Below are 21,010 nucleotides of genomic sequence, written 5' to 3' on the forward strand. Positions count from 1 at the left end.
TTTGAATAAGATAAAACAATAGAGAGCACATCTCATGGTTTAATAGAGTGGCACTCAAACATTTTGGCCTCAGGATGCTTTGCACTCAAATTACTGAGGTCTCAAAAAAAATTTTTGTGAGCAGTATCTACTGATATTTGATGAATCAGAAATTAAAACATAAAATTTGTTGATTAAAAAATGATAAACTCATTACATATTATATAGAATATTTTTAAAAATCCCTTATTTTCTAAAACAAAAAATATAGTGAGAAGAATGGCACTGTTCTGCATTTGTGCAAAATCTCTAATATCTGGTTTAACAGATAACAGCTGGATCCTCATATCTCTTTCTGCATTCAATATCTTATATCATGCAGCCTCTGGAAAACTCTACTGTACACTTGGAACAGAGTGAAAATGAAGGTTAATAATGTCTTAGTATTTTTCCCTGGAGGAGGAAATGGCAACCCACTCCAGTACTCTTGCCTGAAGAATCCCATGGACAGAGGAGCCTGGCAAGTGATACTCCATAGGGTCACAAGGAGTCATAGGGACATGACTGAAGTGACTTAACACATATGCACTGTTATGAAGATAGTTTTGATGTCATAAACTCCTTGAAAGGGTTTTAGGGACCTCCAGGGTCCCAGATTATACTTTGAAAAACAGTGGTTTTATGGAAAGTGCCTTTGGAGTTCAGCAGACCTGAAAGTAAATGCCGTCTTTACCACCTTCTGGGTGTATAACCCTAAAGAAAGCCAAAATCTTTTTTTTTTTTTTTTTTAAACTCATCACCTGTTTAGTGTAATGGTACGTACCTATCTTATACTGATATGTTTAGCACAGTGTTTGGCACAAAGGAGTTGCTTGACAATAAATTATCATACTAAAACACAGCATTTTTTTCCTCCTATTTTCACTCTTATCCAGCTTTCAATATTTGCTGTTTCCCACAAATTTCAAAGAAGTTCTTACCTAGTTATGTAAGCAGCCAACTGTTTTGGAGATTTCTTAACCTGAAAAACACAAGTAGAGAGTTGTAGCATATTTAATGAAGCTATGTAAACTTTGTGATTGATGTCAACAAGTCTGAAATTCAAGTTAAACTTTTCAGATAAAGCTATTTACTGTATTGATGCTGTACTTTCAATTATTACTTACAACAACACTGTAGGTATTTTTGACAATGCAACATATCTATCTGACTAGTTTCCATGCTACTAGTCATATATTAGATAGGCAGGGTGTTAAATAAATGGGTTGAATTTTAATATGGTTTTAAGAAATTATATCAGTGCTAACGAGCCTTGCAATGGTGAACAAAAAGCACTTCTGTGATTCCTCTAAAATTAAACTGAAATATTTAAATTGTATCATATCAAAACAATATAGTGGCAAAAAGTTTTTAGATTTTGGAATATAAACAGATTTCAATTTTTTATTAATTCTACCTAATTTTGGCAGATTAAGCAAAACTATCACCCTCCCATTTACTCAGAACTACCCATAGACTTAACTGTTTAAACTGTATCAAACTGAATGACTATGTTTCCCTGAAGTTCTTATGTTCAAACCCTAAACCACCCTCTTCCCAGAGTGACGGTATTAAGAGGGAGGGCTTTCAGGAGGTGATTAGCTCATGAGGGTAAAACCCCATGAACAGGATTTGTGTCCTTATAAAAGAGAGTAGAGAAGTCTCTCTCTTTCTCCTTCCACCATGTGAGGAGGTAGATGACAGCTATCTATGAATCAGGAAGTAGACACTTATTAGATACCAACTCTGCTATGGCCATGATCTTGGACTTCTCAGCCCCTAAAACCACGAGAAATAAATTTCTGTTGTTTATGAGCCATCCAGTCTCTGGTATAATGTTGTGGCTATCTAAACAGACTGAGATACTGTCTTAATTCTAGAAACCACGGACTTACCTCCTTCATGTTCTTATTAGTGAAATTAGAGATCCTTTTTCTAGGAAGATCAATGGAATGATCCTCAGTATTATTACAAAAGTTGCGTTTTTTAACATTGTGGGTTTCAGATGCCATAATCTCTTAAATACCTAGACAAAAAATAAAAATAATAAACAGAAAATACAAAAAGCAAATGAGCCTAATTTTTTCCTTAGCACACATAAACATACAACAGCTCTACGCTGCATAAAAGAGGCTTACAAGTACAGCAGAGGACATAAAGGCATACCTCAACTTATTGCACTTCACAGATTTTTTTTTTTAAACGAATTCAAAGTCTGTGGGAACCTGGCATCAAGGAAGTCCACTGGCACCATTTGTCCAAGAGCACTCTGTTAAGTTCGTGTCTATGTAACATTTTGGTAATTCGCACACTATTTCATACCTCTCCATTAGTGTATCTGTTACAAGGTTCTGTGATTACGGCTCTTTGATGCTACCACTATAATTGTTTTTGAGCAACAAGATGTGTCCACACAAGGTGATGTACTTAACTGATAAATGTGTGTGTTCTGACTGCTCCACTGACCAGCAAGTCCCATCTCTTTCCCTATTCCCTAAGGCACAACAACAATGAAATTGGTTAATGAACCATGACCTCTAAGTGTTCAAGTGAAAGGAAGAGTCACAAGTCTCTCCCCTTAAATCAAAAGCTAGAAATGATAAACCATAGTCCTTAAGGAAGGCATGTCAAAAGGTAAGAAGACTAAAAGCCAGGCCATGTACACCAGTCAAGTTGTGAATACAAAAGAAAAGTTCTTGAAGGAAATTAAAAGTGTCATTCCAGTGAACACATGAATGGTAAAGTGAAACAGCCTCATTGCTGATATGAAAAAGTTTTAGTGACCTGGACAGAAGTTCAAACTAGCCACAATATTCCTTTAGGCCAAAACCTATTCCAGAGCAGGGCCCTAACTCTTTTTAATTCTTTAAATGCTGAGAGGTAAAACATCCAAAAGAAAAGTCTGAAGCTAGCAGAGGTTAATTCATGAGGTTTAAGGGAAAAAGCCATCTCTCTGACACAGAAGTGCAAGGCGAAGCAGTAAGTGCTGATGTAGAACTACAGCAAGTTAGCCAGAAGGATCTAGCTAATTAATGAAGGTGGCTATACTAAATGACAGATTTTTTTATGGAGATGAAACAGTTTTCTGTTGGAAGAAGATGCCATCTAGGACTTTCATAGCTAGGAGAGAAGTCAAAGCTTATCTTCAAAATTTCAAAGGACAGTTTGGCTGTCTCGTTAGGGGCTAACGTGCCTGATGACTTTAAGCTGAAGACAATGCTCATTTACCATCCCCCAAATCCTAGGGCCCTTAAGAACTATGCTAAATCAACTCTACCTGTGCTAAGTGAAACAAAAAAGCCTAGATGAAAGCACATCTGTTTACAACATGGTTTACTGAAATTTATAAGCCCACTGTTGAGACCGACTGCTCAGGAAAAAAAAAAAAAGACCTCTTTCAAAATATTACTGCTTATCCACAATGCACCTGGTCACCCAAGAGCTCTGATGGAGATGTACAAGGAGATTCATGTTGTCCTCATGCCTGCTAACACAACATCCATTCTGCAATTGTCCGTGGGTCATGAAGCAATTCTGACTTTCAAGTATAATGACTTAAAAAGTATATTTTGGAAGGCTCCACAGCAGAGTAAACTGAAAACCTTCAGGAACAGATTGACCATTCTAGACGCCATTACAAAATATTTTTGATTCATGGGAAGTCAATATATCAACAATAACAGGATTTTGGAAGAGTTGATTCCAACCCTAATGGACAACTTTGAGGGATTCAAGACTTCAGTAGAGGAAGTAACTACAGATGTGGTGGAAATAGCTGAAGGACTGAAATTAGAAGTGGAGCTGGAAGATGTGACTGGACTGTTACAATTTCACGATAAAACAGATGAGGGGCTGCTTTTTCTGGATGAGCAAAGAAAGCAGGTCCTTGAGATGGAATCAATTCTTCGTGAAGATGCTGCGGAAACTGTTGAAACGACACAAAATAATTTAGAATACTGCACAAACTTAGTTGATAAAGCAGTGGCAGGATTTGAGAGGACTGACACCAATTTTGAAAGAAGTTCAGCTGTGGGTAAAGTACTATGAAACAGCACTGCAAGCCAGAGAAACTGTGAAGGGAAGAGTTAACCAGTGTGGCAAATTTCACTGCTGTCTTATTTAGGAAATTGTCACAGCCACTCCAACCTTCAGGATCCACCTCCCTGATCAGTTAGCAGCCATCAACGTTGAGACAAGAACTTCCACCAGCTAAGAGATTATGACTTGTCGAAGGCTCCAATGATGGTTAGCATTTTTTTAGCTTTAAAGTATTTTTATTTTATTTTTTTGACCAAATTGCACAACTTGCAAACTCTTATGTTCCCCGTCTGGGTATGGAACCCATGCCCCATACAGTGGAAGCACAAAGTCCTAATCACTGGACCACCAGGGAATTATCAGCAATAAAGAATTTTCAAGTTAAGGCATGTACATTTTTTTTTGACATAGTGTTATTGTACACTTAATGGACTACATGTAGTATAGTGTAAACATAACTTTCATATACATTAGAAAACCAAAAAATGTGTGTGACTTGCTATATTAAGGTGGTCTGAAACCAAATCTGCAGTTATCTCTGAGGTATGAATGTAGTTTTAAGTTAAACATTTTTTAAAGCCTTACAGAGGGAAGCATGAGGAAGGGCATTCCAGAAAATTAAAATTCTCTTCTCCTTCTTAAATTGCAAACAGTTACAATAATATGGCATGTACTTTTGACAACACAACATGTCACTCTTCCCATTTTCCTAATCACAAGCCATGTATTAAATTTAAATTTTATGAAATCAGGTCTAATTTTATGAAATCAGGTCAGGTATCTTGACGTTCAAACACATTCAAGTCTAAATTTCTGGAATCAAATCACTGGGTAATATACAACCATAAGCAGTCAGGGGACCCCAAATTGGATTATATATATCTGTGTTGTTTTATATCAAATTTTAAATTTTTCTTTCATTCATGTAACTAGCTCTCTAGAGTTTTCTTCCACTTTTGAAAAAAATAACCCACACCTTGTTACTCCTCCAATTATATTCAAAGGGCGGAAAAAATGCTGTGACTTCATTTATGTAGGGGCTTTCCAGTTGGTGCTAGTGGTGAAGAATCCATCTGCCAATGCAGGAAATGCAAGAGATGCAGGTTTGATCCCTGGGTTGGGAAGATCCCCTGAAGTCCCAAATGGCAACCCACTCCAGAATTCATGGATGGAAAATTCCATGGATGGAGGAACCTGGTGGGCTAGGACATGGGGCTGCAAAGAGTTGGACACGACTGAGTTGTTTTTATTTCCATTTATGTAACAGAGTAAATTAGTAATTTTCCCATTTGCACTCAAGTTTCACACAGCAAATTTATTTCAGATCATGGCCTGAAATCCAAGCTTCTCCCTCATCCTTTCTTTATAGATTTACTGAGTATTCACTATATGCCAGGCCAGATGGAGATCTTGTTCTAGAGAATCATTTAGGAAACTTTTTGAAAATACATCTTTTTGGGCCTAATTTCATGAAAACTACTGTTTATTTAATGGCCACACTGCATAGCTGGTGAGATCTTAGATCCTCAACCAGGAATAGAACTTGGGCCTTCAGCAGTGAAGTCATGGAGTTGTTAACCACTGGGCCACCACGGAGTTCCCCTGGACCCTAATTTCAGCCTATAACTCAGCAGGTATCAGGAAAAAAAGGCCAAAGAAAGTATACATTTAGGAAGCCCCACAGGTATTTCCAATGCACAATTTTAGTTAAAAAAAATTTGATTTAGTTGAACTGAATTTTCCAAAAATATGTACAAACACATGAAATTCTGTGATCAATTTCAAGGTATTCTAAAATTTCCTGCTGCTAATTCATGGACAGCCCACCCACTTGTGCCCTCAAGTTCAGGAACCTCTAGTAGGAGACTTTTATTAAAGCAAATAAATGACTGCAGTATTACAATAAGCACATTGACAGAGGGGCACCCATGCAAGTCAGCAAAGCTCCACTGAGGAGAGTCTTCCAGGGCAAGTAGCACACTGAGAAAATGGCACGTGCAGCACAGAAAGGCATGAGCAACGTGACTTGCTTGGCAGTCTCTTAAGTAGATGCATGTGACTAGAGCTTAGGCTGGGGGTGAGCTGCAGTGAGGTGGTAAGTGAGGCTGGAGAGACAGGCAGAACCAAGACGGTAAAGGGTCTTGGCCACAGGGTATTTTTCTTTTTTTGTGAGGGGACTTTTAAAGATGATGGACTGAACACATGCAATTACATTTACCTTTCTCTGAAATCCTGTTACAATGACAGTAGGAAGATTTAAAGGCATAATCGCCAAAAGGACAAAGAACAGAAGATGAGGTGATGGCAACAACATTTTGGAAACGCAAAGCTTTAGGGATAAGAAACTTAGCAGATCTGAGAAAGCCAAACCCTAAAGCAGCAGTGAGGAAAGAGGAAAAGCAGAATCCTCCAAAGGTTTAGAAACTGGCAATACTGAGGGCCTTAAGAAGAGGGATAGAGGTGCACTTGGAAACAAATACAATGAATGAATATCCATTTAAGACACAGGGTCCTAGATCTCCTTCCCCATTCCAGTAACAGTCTGGAGCTTTACCATATGGAAAATCTAAAACAGTCTGTGCGATAGGAAACATCAGGCACAAATGAGGGTGAGAGGAACATATTCTAAACAGGGGGATCAAGCGAAAGTTTATATATTAAATGTTAAGACCTCTAACTTCCTACTACTTGCTTCACAGAGGCTTGCAGCCAGGCTTAAATACTCCAGAGAAGAGTATAGGAGATGTTTCTTTGGGAACTCTAGTTAGTCCCAGAGGAAAACACACACAAACAACTCCTAAAAATACATTAGTGATGGTCAAAGTCCCCAAAGAACTGTTTTATATCTTGATTATGGTGGTAATTAGGATAAATCTCTGCTGCATGCAAAATACCTCCATAAACCCAACTTTCAAAAAAATCCTCACGAGATAAGAACAAACTGCATCCATGAAACACAAATGAGAAAAAAAACAAACTGACAGACTCTTGGAAATAAAAAATAGGATGTAGTAATTCAGCTGGCAGAAAAACTCAGAAGTTGGAAAAGAAGTTGAGGGTATCTCCCAGAACTTAGGCTAAAAAGATTTATATATATATATATATATATATGCACACACAAAAAACCCAGATTAGCTTATAGACACCAACACCCAAATAAATAGAATTTCAGAAAGAATACAGAAAAAACCCAAAGAGGAAATCAAAGAAATAACTGAAAACTGTTGATGGTTGAAGAACATGAATTCTCACATTGCAAGCACACACTAACGGTCGGCACTGCAGATGGAAACAGACCTGCAAGGCACACCGCTGTCATTTCAGACGCCAGGAAAGCCAGAGAACAACGGACAAATTAGCACCCCCTACCAAACCCAAAGCAAGGCACACACAAATGGTAAAGACATACAACAATACCTTCAAAATTCTTAGGAAGCTTAAATTTTTATATCCTGACTAAACATCACCTGAGTGCAAATGTGGAAAGAAAAAAAATATTCAGAAACTCAAAGTTCCAAAAACGAATTCTTCCTGTACCAATCTGAGAAGTTATAGGAAAAAATTAGAAATACAAGAAATGGAGAGCCAGCAGGGGAAAATGACGAGAACCATTCTCACGGTGGTTATGAAGAAAGATCCCATGATGAAGGCTGTGCACCAGAAGTGCAGAGCAACTGGATCAGGTCTGCAGACTGCAGGGAGGAGCCCTCACATACATGGAACTGACTTACTATACCTGGGGCTCAGTAGAGAAGAGATGGAGAGAACTGGGGCAGAGTCACAAGGCAGTGGCACATGTGTCAAGTGCTAAAAGAAAGAACTGTCAGCCAGAATTTCCTGTGTGGGAGAAATATCCTTCAGGGGTGAAGGAGAAACCAAGACAGTATCAGATAAAGGGAAATTAAAGAAGGAATCTTAGAACAGGGGGATAAAATGAAAATGATACATTAAATTATGTTTGATGGTTGAAACAAAAATTATAATACTATTTGATGTGGTTCAAAATACATGTAGTGGAATGTTTTAAGACAATTATGTTGTTGTAGGGAAAGACAAAGGGACATAAAGGGAGGTAAAGTTCCCGCATTTCACTCAAGCAGATTATGATAAAATACAGATGTGTAACATAATACCTAGAACTATTTGCTAGAAGCTACCGCTACTGCTATATCAAGAAATACACTAAAAAATAATATAGATAAATCAAGATGTAATGTTTAAAATGTGTTCAAATAATTCATAGAAAGGCAAGAAAAGGAGAAACAGCAGATATTTGAAATGGGAAATATAATTAGTACTTTTTAATTCAAGATCTCAAAACTGTTTACCAGTCTTTCTTAATCAGGCAGAATATTCTGGTCACCAACATAGGAGGTTCTAATGTTAGACAAATTGTCTTCCCTCTGCACTAGGAAATAAGTTTCTTTCAGCTAAAAGAAAAAACATGGAGCCAGATAAAAACATGGAGCCAGAGGATGGGATCAGGTTTCAAGTCAGTCAGGTTTAAACACAGAAGTGGTAAGCTGGAGTAATAAATATAAGGATAACTAAGGGGAAAGGGGAGGAGTGGGATGAAATGGGAGACTGGGATTGACATACATACACTACTGATACTCTGTATAAATTAGATTAACTAATGAGAACCTACTGTGTAGCACAGGGAACTCAATTCAATCTTCAGTGGTGGCCTGAATGGGAAGGAAACCCAAAAGACAGGGAATATATCTATGTGTGTACATATATATTTAGTTGATCCACTTTGTTGTACAGAGAAAACCAACACAACATTGTAAAGCAACGATACTCCAATAAAAATTAAATTAAAAAAACAAACACACAAAAAGCCACAATGAGAAACTGCATCACAACCACTTGTATGGCTGTAACAAAAATGACAACCAATAGCACATGTTGACAGGGATATGGAGAAACTGGCATTTCCACACAGTACTGTGGGAGTGTAAAAAGGTACAGTTTGACAGTTTCCTAAAATGTTGAATATAGATTTACCATGTTATAGTTTAATCGTTAAGTTGTGTCTGACTCTTTGGGACCCCATGGACTGTAGCCCTCCAGGCTCTTCTATCCATGGAATTTCCTAGGCAAGAATACTGGAGTGGGTTGCCATTTCCTCCTCCAATGGATCTCCCTAACCCAGGGATCGAACCTCTGTCTCCTGCGTCTTCTGCACGACAGGTGGATTCTCTGCCACTGAGCCCCCGGGGAAGCCCTGGAGTTACTGTATGACCCAGCAATTTCACATCTACACATTCACTTGTGAGAAATCAAAGTTTTTCATTGTTTGTTCTTCAGTCGCCCAGTCGTGTCTGACTCTGCAACCTCATGGACCCCTTCAACATGCCAGGCCTCCCTGTCCCTCATCATCTCCTGAAGTTTGCCCAAGTTCGTGTCCATTGCATCGATGATGCCATCCAGCCATTTCATCCTCTGATGCCCTCTTCTGTTTCTGCCCTCCATCTTTCCCAGCATCAGGGACTTTTCCATGAGTCAGCTGTTTGCATCAGAAGACCAAAATACTGGAGTTTCAGCTTCAGCATCAGTCCTTCCAAAAAAGTATTCAGGGTTGATTTCTCTTAAGATTGACTGGTTTGACACCCCTGCTGTCTAAGGGACTCTCAAGAGTCTTCTCCAGCACCACAGTTCAAAAGCATCAATTCTTCAGCCCTCCACCTTCTTTACGGTGCATCCTTCACAACCATACGTGACCACTGGGAAGACCACAGCTTCGACTATACAAACGTTTGTCATCCGAGTAACACTTCTGCTTTTCAACACTCTAAGTGTGTCTTAGCTTCCCTGCCAAGAAGCAACTGTCTTCCGATTTCATGGCAGCAGTCACCATCTGCAGTGATCTTAGAGCCCAAGAAAAGGAAAGCTGTCACTACTTCCACCTTTTCCCCTCTATTTGCCATGAAGTAATGGGGCCGGATGCCATGATCTTAGTTTTTTTAATACTTAGTTTTAAGGCTGCTCTTTCACTCTCCTCCTTCACCCTCATCAACAGGCTCTTTAGTTCCTCTTTGCTTTCTGTCCTCTGGCCATGGGAATTCCTAGGCAAGACAACTGGAGTGGGTTGCCATTTCCTCCTCTAAGGGATCTTCCTGACCAAGGATCAAACCCGTATCTCCTGCGTCTCCTGCACTGTAGGCAGACTCTTTACCTCTGAGCCACTAGCGAAGCCCTAGAGTTACTGTATGACCCAGAAATTTCACTCCTACATACATACATACTCATGAGGAATGAAAGTTTATGTCCACACAAAAATGGACATACAACATTATTCAGAACAGCCAAAAAGTGGAAATGACCCAAATGACTATCAACTGGTGGACAGGGAAAACAAAAAGTAGTATGTCTGGAACATTACTTAGTAACAAAAAAGAAATGAAATACTAATACATGTCACAATATGTATGAACCTTGGGCTAAGTGAAAGAAGGCAAACACAAAAGACTATATATTACATGATTCCATTTATATGAAATGTCCATAAAAGTAACATCTGTAGAGACAGAAAGTAGATTAGTGGTTGCCTAGGGCTGGATTGGGAGTGGAAATAACTACAAATGGGCACAGGGGTCTCTGGTGGGCAATGGAGATATTCTAAAATTAGATTTGGGTTGGTAACTACATAATTCTGTATGTACTTATAAATAGTGAACTGTACATTTAAAACAGGTAAATTTTACGGTATATAAATTATACTTAAGTTTAAAAAAAAGAAAACAAATTATCAACATTGTAATAATAAAATCTCATTACAAAGAATCTTTACACTATACATTCCATTTTGCTTTGTGTCATACGCATTTATTTGGTAGTAAATGATCAAGACCATCCCCATGGAAAAGAAACGCAAAAAGGCAAAATGGTTGTCTGAGGAGGCCTTACAAATAGCTGAGAAAAGAAAAGAAGCAAAAGGCAAAGGAGAAAAGGAAAGATATAACCATTTGAATGCAAAGTTCCAAAGAGTAGCAAGGAGAGAGAAAGCCTTTCTCAGTGATCAATGCAAAGAAATAGAGGGAAAAAATAGAATGGGAATGCCTAGAGAACTTTTCAAGAAAATCAGAGATACCAAAGGAACATTTCATGCAAAGATGGACACAATGAAGGACAGAAATGGTATGGACCTAACAGAAGCAGAAGATATTAAGAAGAGGTGATAAGAATACACAGAATAACTATACAAAAAAGATCTTCATGACCAAGATAACCACGATGGTGGAATCACTCACCTAGAGCAGACATCCTGGAGTCTGAACAAGTGGGCCTTAGGAAGCATCAATACAAACAAAGCTAGTGGAGGTGATGGAATTCCAGTTGAGCTATTTCAAATCCTAAAAGATGATTCTGTGAAAGTACTGCACTCAATATGCCAGCAAATGTGGAAAACTCAGCAGTGGCCACAGGACCAGAAAAGGTCAATCCAATCCCAAAGAAAGGCAATGGCAAAAATGTTCAAACTACTGCACAATTGCTCTCATCTCACATGTTAGCAAAGTAAAGTTCAAAATTCTCCAAGCCAGGTTTCAACAGTATGTGAACCGTGAACGTCCAGATGTTCAGGGTGGATTTAGAAAACGCAGAGGAACCAGAGATCAAATTGCCAACATCTCTTGGATCATCAAAAAAGCAAGAGAGTTCCAGAAAAACATCTACTTCTGCTTTATTGACTATGCCAAAGCCTTTGACTACGTGGATCACAACATACTGTGGAAAATTCTTAAAGAGATGGGAATACCAGACCACCTGACCTGCCTCCTGAGAAACCTGTATGCAGATCAAGAAGCAACAGTTAGAACTGGACATGGAACAACAGACTGGTTCAAACTGGAAAAGGAGTATGTCAAGGTTGTATATTGTTACCCTGTCTACTTAACTTCTATGCAGAGTACATTACGTGAAATGCCAGGCTGGATGAAGTGCAAGCTGGAATAAAGTTTGCTGGGAGAAATATTAATAACTTCATATACACAAATGACACCACCCTTATGGCAGAAAGTGAAGAACTAAAGAGCTTCTTAATGAAAGTGAAATGGCAACCCACTCCAGTGTTCTCGCCTGGAGAGTCCCAGGGACAGGGGAGCCTGGTGGGCTGCCGTCTCTGGGGTCGCACAGAGTCGGACACCACTGAAGCGACTTAGCAGCAAGGAGAGTGAAAAAGTTGACTTAAAACTCAACATTCAGAAAGCTAAATCATGGCATCTGGTCCCATCACTTCATGGCAAATATGTGGGAACACAATGGAAACAGTGAGAGACTTTATTTTGGGGGACTCCAAAATTAGATGGTGACTATAGCCATGAAATTAAAAGATGCTTGCTCCTTGAAAGAAAAGCTATGACCAATCTGTGAGTGAGTGAGTGAGTGAAGTCGCTCAGTCATGTCCGACTCTTTGCGACCCCGTGGACTGCAGCCCACCAGGCTCCTCCGTCCATGGGATTCTCCAGGCAGGAATACTGGAGTGGGTTACCATTTCCTTCTCCAGGGGATCTTCCCGACCCAGGATCGAACCCAGGTCTCCCTCATTGCAGGCAGACGCTTTAACCTCTGAGTCACCAGGGAACCAACCTAGACAGTATATTAAAAGAGAGAGACATTACTTTGCCAAAAGAGGTCCATCTAGTCAAAGCTATGATTTTTCCAATAGTCATGTATGGATGTGAGAGTTGGACTATAAAGAAAGTTGAGCCTCGAAGATTTGATGCTTTTGAACTGTGGTGTTGGAGAAGACTCTTGAGAGTCCCTTGCAAGGAGATCCAATCAGTCCATTCTAAAGGAGATCAGTCCTGAACATTCGTTGGAAGGACTGATGCTGAAGCTGAAACTCCAATACTTTGGCCACCTGATACGAAGAACTGACTCATCAGAAAATACCCTGATGCTGGGAAAGATTGAAGGCAGGAGGAGAAGGGGATGGCAGAGGATGAGATGGTTGGATGGCATCACCGACTTGATGGATGTGAGTTTGAGCAAGCTTCAGGAGTTGGTGATGGACAGGGAAGCCTGGCATGCAACAGTCCATGGGGTTGCAAAGAGTTAAGACACGACTGAGCAACTGAACTGAACTTTCCTGGGCTATAACACAGGATTATCCTTTCCCCCAATAGCATTTAACAGTGTTATTCAAATAGCTAAAAGCACTTATTGAGGTTTCTAGGTGTTTCCTAAGCTCCATTTGATAATACAGGCAAAGAGAATAATCTGAAGTAGGACTAAGAGTAGTCGAAAGCAGTGGTTAGAAATTGGAAAGGACACTCTTTAATGAAAAAAGAATAAAAGGAAACAGGCCTTAAGAGAATAAAAGCAAAGAGATAACTATTCTGAATTTGGATACAGGGGAGCATGTTTTCTTAAATCAACACAATAAAGTGATTGCTTATGGGTATTTTCTTGAGAAGGTAGAAAAATGAGTGGCATTGTAGAAGAAGCTGAAGGGATGAATTCCTGAAATCAAAAGACTAAATAATTTTAAATATTACTTAGATACTTCTCATCTACTCACAACAATGAGAAAAGCTCATCATACATAAATGAAACATGTCTGGACTTTTGTCTCCAATAAGTTACAGCTCAAGATCAAATGAACTAAGCTTTCTTTTTACATCGGTATGCTACAGCATATCAATTATTTGCGCTGTGTTTAACTGTGCAACTTAACTAGGCAATTTCATTCCTCATCTTGAAAACTTTGCATAGGTGTACACAGAGTTACGATAATAATTATTCCTGGTATCAGTGATTCTCCTTCAATCACCACCATATAATCACTCTCATCACAAAGATCGTGAATTGTATTCCCTCAGAGTCTTGAGGCTTAAAACTCACCACTATTGTATACTAGTTAGATATAAAGAGGCTTTCAAATTTAAAGCTTCAGATTAATATTTTTTTTCCACCTAGAGAGATCAAGTAACTTGCCAAAAGGCACTTAGCCAGCTAGTGGCAGAATGGAGGGCGCAGAATCTATGCTATTCACCGTATCTTTGATTTCACTAACTGAATCCAATTCATCCCCAGCTACAATAGAGTCACCGTTTTCAATCCTGAATAGTCAAATAAGACGAGAGTGCCAATTTTTCTGAGGAGATGACAAGAGAGCGACGAACGAACATAAACCATAATGGAGCCTTCCCTTCCCTTATCCTGTAAGGGCAACCTTTTTTCTCTCTTCCAGGGCCCATTAGGGAGTTTAAAGGGCTTAAAGACAAATCACAGGTTTCCCCAAGAGACAGATGCCACACAAAAATGAAAAAGAAAATGAACATGGACTTTTTCCCTCAAGAATTTCAGTGCAGGAGAGAGGAACAGAAGGTAAGTTGAGATTTTATGGGGCAGTCTTCAGGGCCTGGAGATGCTGATTGTTCCCTCCTAAATTCAGTTATCAGACTCTAAATAAATCCTTTGGTATCTTAAGTCAAATAATGGAATTTGGATCAGGTTAAAAAACAAAGTGATAAAAAAGGAATTGAGAATGCCAAAATTGACTAAAATGGGATCAGTTACTTCCCTGGTGGCTCAGACAGTAAAGCATCTGCCTACAATGCGGGAGATCCAGGTTCAATTCCTGCATCAGGAAGATCTCCTGGAGAAGGAAATGGCAACCCACTCCAGTATTCTTGCCTGGAAAATCCCATGGACGGAGGAGTCTGGTAGGCTATAGGCCCTGGGGTCACAAAGAGTCGGACACGACTGAGCAACTTCACTTCACTTAGTACTGAATATTAAAAACACTATTTTCAAATAATGTCTTGTGAAGTGGAAGAATAATAAAAAACAACAGTATTATAAAAGGCAGGATAGAAAATTAAAAGTACAGTATAATTCTGGTTTTTCAAAAGCTATATGTATAGAATCAATACATTCAAAAGAGCTCTATCAAAATATTAACAGAAGTTATTTATGCTGGTAGAATTACAGGTAAGTTTTTTCCCTTCATTTACACATTTCTCTATTTTCTACTATGAATATGAACTATTTTCAGTTTGAATAATATTCTAACTTAATGAGGTTATAAAAAGAAGTCTTATAAAAAAGCAGCTAAATTATATAACTAGCTTATAGTAAAAAAGTGAGAAAGGTGTACATGTCAACACAAAGAGGTAACATTTCATAGGAATTTAACATTTCCAAAATTAGGGCAACTCCATCCAACTTTCTTAGTTCTTGCCTTCTCACTTCACTTAGGACTTTGCTCCCACACACACTTTTTTATCTTCAGTGTCTCCCTTTGAACTGATTCTTCTCTTCTGCTTTCAAACTTGCTCAGGTTTCCCCTATCAACTTCTAGACTCTTTCTCTACCTCTCTTTCCTGCCAAATTTCTACAATGAGGGCTTTTTAGTTTCCATTTTCTCTTTAACCCTTTATAACCTTGCTTTTATTCCACCCTCTTATCAGAAAAAACAAAAACAACTGTACCTTCAAGGTTACTTGAAGCTATAAGGGAGCCTTCTGGACCACCGATGAGGCCCACTGAGGTCAGCCCAGCCAGCTCCACAGACTTTGCTCGCTCTTCATCACCACCATCAGCTTTTCCATCACTTCACCCTCAGACCCTCAATCTTCCTGTTCACAGGACACAGCACTACCTTGATTCTCCTTGTTCCCTTACTCCTTTCTGACACCTTTTCCTTTATCAACTCCCTTCTCTCTACACTAAAATTGGAAAATATATGCTTTCATAGCTTCAGTTTTTTCCATAGGTCCAGACTCTCCTCTAACGTCTATGTATTTGACTTCCTGATCTACTGTTGGTAGGTCCAAGTCAACACACCTAGAACAAACCTCTTTGCTCGCTTCCAATGGTGGGCCAAATGGCTCCCCTCCTAGCTACCAAATATTAAATTACTAGCATGAACCGTCTCTCAGACTAGAAACCTAGGAGTTATCTTGCCTCCTCGCTCCCTCCTTTGAATCAATCACTAAGTCGTTTTTTCTCTTTTTTCTGGTCACTCTTTAGTATGCAGGCTCTCAGTTTCCAGAGCAGGGGTTGGAGGCAAGGCCTTACAGCAGAAGCACGGAGTCCTGACCACTGGACTGTCAGGGAGGTCCCAATCATGATGTCTTCTTGAATCTTTCTTCAAAGTATTTCATGCATCCATCTGGCCCTTTCATTTTCCACTGTCAGAACACTAGCCCAATCACTTCAAGACTACTTACTGTATGGATTATTTGATTTTCTTGCCTTCAGTCTCTTCCAGTCCCTACAAATCAGTCTTTGCAAGCTATGATGTTGGTAAAATCCCTAAATCTCTAAAAATTTCCTACTGTTTACTACAAATTTCCCAAATTATGTTTAGAGTATCCACATAGATTTTAGGGACTATTTTACTCTGTTTACATAAGTTTAGATATGTTAGATGTTAAATTACTGCTTGGAAATTAGTTAAAATACACTAAAAAGGCTCTGAGGGACCCTGCATAATTTTATTTAACTGATTCCCAAACTCAGCCACCATCCTACTTCTTAAAAAAATTTAAAATTTTGACCAATACATATAAAATTTGAAAGATGCTGATGTCCCAAGGAAGACTTTGTAGAATTGATTTACTACATCAAGACTAAACTATTTATCTAAATATTGAAGGCCTCCATAATCATAATAATAGTATTATATATAACCATCATAATGATACTATTAGAGATTAATAACTTTTTTAATTATAAGGAAAGCTGAGCAAAATATTCCTTACTATATTTTTTACATGGGGGAAAGGGAGGTTTTCTGTTGAGGGAGGGAGGTTTCATCACAATAGTGTTAATGAAATAATGGTAATATAATTAAAAATAATAGCACCCTTTATCAAAAGCTTACAACATGCTAGCCATAGGCACTGTAGTTACATCATAGTACACCCTTTCTACAGTGTAGAAAACTGAAGGACAGAAAGCTTATACAATTTGTGAAATGGCAAAAAAGCAGTGAGAGTTAGGACTAGAGCTCAGGCACTCTGCCACCACTGCCTCCACCTTAACCAGTACACTAAACTGTGTCTCAACTAATAAGAGTTATTAAGGGTGAATGCATAGAGAGACAATGCACATTTTAACCACTTTCAATCTCATGATCTACAGATCAAAATTAATTCTATTCTCAATCAGTTTTCTCAAACACAAAATAAGACTGTTGCAAAGTTCAAAATAAGATTACATGCAAGTTATTACTGCTATTATCACTCATATTCATGTTAAGCGTAAATATATATGACTCTGGTATTTTGGAAGGCAAATCTGACCATATCTTGTCACTCAGTTTACAACAACCATACAACTTATCATCCAAACCAGGACACATTTCAGAATAAAAGAAAATACTACTAAAAATTATTCTGGGTCAAGAGGCATAAACCATCCCAAGCAAATTAGGATGTATGGTCATCCTCATCTTGGCCCAGTTAAAATGTTTAGTCTTTTAGATTTATTTTCTGTATCAACTACTCTCTAATAAAAAAGGGACAAATTATTGAAAAACATGATGTATGAGTAAGTTTCAAATGCATTATGCTAAATGAGACATTCAAAAGGCTACATACTATACTTCATTTTTGACCTCCTAGAAAAAGCAAAATTACAGGGAAACAAACATATCAATTTTTTGCCAAAGTCTGGAAGAAGGGAGATGTTGCTAAAAAGGGATAAGAGGGTACTTTTCATGGTGAGGGACATGCTCTATATCCTGACTGTGGTAGTATTTATACATCTGTGCATATGTTGAAGACCACATAAATAATATCTCAATAACCTGACTTGAAAAAACTGGGGTGCAGAGCACATGTCATTAAGAGCTTTTCGCTAGGCTCCTTGGATACTCAGAACTCGCTTGTTGGAACTGAGAAATAAGGCTCACTGGGCTCACATCCATTCTTTTTTTGCCAAGAAACTGAGGTCCACACTTCAGGCCTAGAGGTTCCAGAAACATTCTTCAAAGCATCTGGAATATATATCTGTTTTGACAGGTGATTACTGAGGCCTGCCCTTCTGGCTTTCTCTATATTCTACTCATCCATGTGGGCTGTATCCACCCCTGAGGACACAAGATGCCCTCGATGCCTTCCCTGTGCAATGATGCAAGGTGACTACCCTCACTTGGAGGCCAAAGGAAGTTAAAATCTTAACCTGCAAAGGCCTCCAGGCACCTCCTGCCACACTCAGCTGTCTAGAAATCTTTCTGCTCATCATGCAGTAGGAATTACAACTCGCCATCTGGGTGAAAATTTAAAGATTCATTCCACCTTAAAGGCAAGTGTAGCTAAAAGATTAGGTCAAACAGACCCATGTTCACCCTCCTAGCTTTCCCGCTCACCCAGACACTTGGAAATACCTGAGCCTCATTTTACCCTTCTATTAAAGTGAAAATGTTTGTGTATTTACCTGCTTGACTCCCCCCAAAATTAGAAAACCTGCATACATAGGAGGATGTAAATATATAAAGCAAATACTAATAGACATAAAGGGAGAACCTGACAGTGCAGCAGGGGACTTCAACACCCTCATTTACATCAGTGTACAAGACCATCCAAACTCAACAGAGCAACAGGGAGCGTATTAGTATCATCATGATCAAAGTATATAGTTTTTTAAGGTTGATTTTTAAAATAATTAAAGACAAGTAAGCTATGTATTCAATTCAACATGCATTTACTGAGAACCTACTATGTGTCAAGACTGATGACTTGCCTGGACTTCCCTGGCAGTCCAGTGGTTAAGACTCCATGCTTCCTTTGCAAGGGGTGAGGGTCTGATCCTGAGAACTAAGATCCCACATACTGTGTGGCCAAAAAAAAAAAAAAAGTATACACCTTATTTCTCAAGAAGTTCATAGCCTGGTGGGAAAGAAAGCCAATAAATATAAAACAATTAAGAGCTATAAAATAAAAATAGTACAGACTGGAAAAAAAAAAAAAGCAGTAGGCAGCACATCTAATGTGAGGGACAGTGAAATACACAGAAATATGTCTCAGGTTACACTAGATCTGAGTCCTAAAGAAAAACAAGAAATTGTGAAAATGAAATGAAGGAAAGCTCCTAATTAATGAACCATCGTAAAAACAAACTAAACTTACGAACTCAAAAATCAGTATCGAGGGCTTTCCCTATTTCTGTATTGTCAGTTCTCCTTCAAAAATGGTTATTCAATTTGAACATGAATAGAAAGCAAAAAAAGATTCAGAAGCTGATGGAAAACTTCACAATTGATAAATCAGGTTGACAATATCCAAATCACTAATCAACTTTATCATTACAAAGAAGGAGGCAACCAAACATTATATGCCTCCTGACGTCCCAATGACGTTGATACATACAACAAGAAATATTACAAAACACTACTATTAAGTATTCTTGTCAAAAAACCTAACCATAATTAATCTGAGTGCAAGCCTTAATCATCTGTTACCAACTACCAGTTTAGAGGAAATACAGAGAGGAACTCAGTAAGCACTTTAAGGATGGAATTATAAAATATCCAGAATACAGAAATTTTTTAGGGCACAAAACTCAGTTTCCTCAACAAATACTTTGCAAGGAAAAAAAGAGGAGGAATCTGCATATTAAGAGAGGCTGTATCAACGAAATACATCTGTCCTACTTTTAAAAAACTGTTAAGATGTGTAAGAATCAGGGAAATTTGAATATCAACTGGATATGTGATGTTAAGGGTAATTGTTTATAACTCTAAAGTATAAGTAACATGGCTCAGATGGTAAAGAATCTGCCTGCAATGCAGGAGACCCAGGTTTGGTCCCTTAGAGAAGGGCATGGCAACCCACTCCAGTATTCTTGCCTGGAGAATTCCACGGACAGAGGAGCCTGGCAGGCTACAGTCCATGGGGTCAGAAAGAGTCAGACACGACTGAGCAACTACACTTTGGCTTTCAAACTTCACACATTTAAAGTGTATGTATACTATCATGTAAGAATCGAATCGCCAGTCTATGTCTGACGCAGGATACAGCATGCTTGGGGCTGGTGCATGGGGATGACCCAGAGAGATGTTATTAGGAGGGAGGTGGGAGGGGGGTTCATGTTTGGGAACACATGTAAGAATTAAAGATTTTAAAATTAAAAAAAATAAAAATAAAAATAAAATTTAAAAAAAGTAAAAAAATAAAGTGTATGTATGGGATTTCCCTGGTGGTTCAGTGTAAACGAATTTGTCTGCCAATATAGGGGACACGGGCTTGTGTCCAAGGAGATCCCACATGCCATGGGGCAACTAGGCCCGTGCGCCACAACTACTGAGCCCACACACTCTAGAGCCCATGCTCTGCAACAAGAGAAGCCACCGCAACCAGAGAGAATCCACACACAGCTAAGACCCAGCGCAGTCAAACATTTTTAAATAAAAAGTTTTTAAAAAATAAAAGTGTACACACATATACAGCCATTAAACCATATCTATCTTTCACCTTCAAAAATTTCCTCTGTTCCTTTTTAATCTGTCCCCAACCACTAGATCTGCTTTCTGTCACTATAAGCTATTTTACATTTTCTAGAATTTATGTAAACAGACTCATACAGTATATATTCTTTTTTGGAAGGAGATAGTTTCTTTCATTCAACATAATTATTTTGAGAATAATCCATGCTATATATACATAGTCTATTCTTTTTTATTGCAGAGCAGTATGGATATCCACAATTTGTTTATCCATTTATCTGCTAATAGCGATTTGGATTGTTTCCAGTTTTGGCTATTACTAATAAAATTGCTATGAATAGTCATGTACAAGTCTTAGGATGAACAGATACTTTCATTTCTCTTGGGAAAAGACCTACGGAATGGAAAAGCTATTATGGAAGGTATTGTTTAACTTTATAACAAAATCATCAATCTTTTTTACACTATTTTACATTCCCAACAGTATATGAGAATAAGACATACATCTTTTTTTAAAATGAGTCTTTCAGAGATTTATACATCATACCATGA

The 21,010-nt window shown here is 38.4% G+C and overlaps 1 protein-coding gene across 1 annotated transcript in view; it reads right to left on the reverse strand.

Annotated features, from left to right (window-relative positions):
- KATNBL1 (katanin regulatory subunit B1 like 1) overlaps positions 1 to 21,010 on the reverse strand; it is a 53,767-nt gene that overhangs the window by 14,057 nt on the left and 18,700 nt on the right. The window contains exons 2-3 of the mRNA XM_018054502.1: positions 1,914 to 2,044; positions 960 to 1,000 (exon numbers count right to left, since the gene is read on the reverse strand). Of these exons, the coding sequence (XP_017909991.1) occupies positions 960 to 1,000; positions 1,914 to 2,030 (158 nt within the window). The 5' untranslated portion in view covers positions 2,031 to 2,044. The remainder of the gene's footprint in view (positions 1 to 959; positions 1,001 to 1,913; positions 2,045 to 21,010) is intronic.

The sequence above is a fragment of the Capra hircus genome, chromosome 10 (assembly GCF_001704415.2).
Source record: "Capra hircus breed San Clemente chromosome 10, ASM170441v1, whole genome shotgun sequence".
NCBI classification, from domain to species: Eukaryota; Metazoa; Chordata; class Mammalia; order Artiodactyla; family Bovidae; genus Capra; species Capra hircus.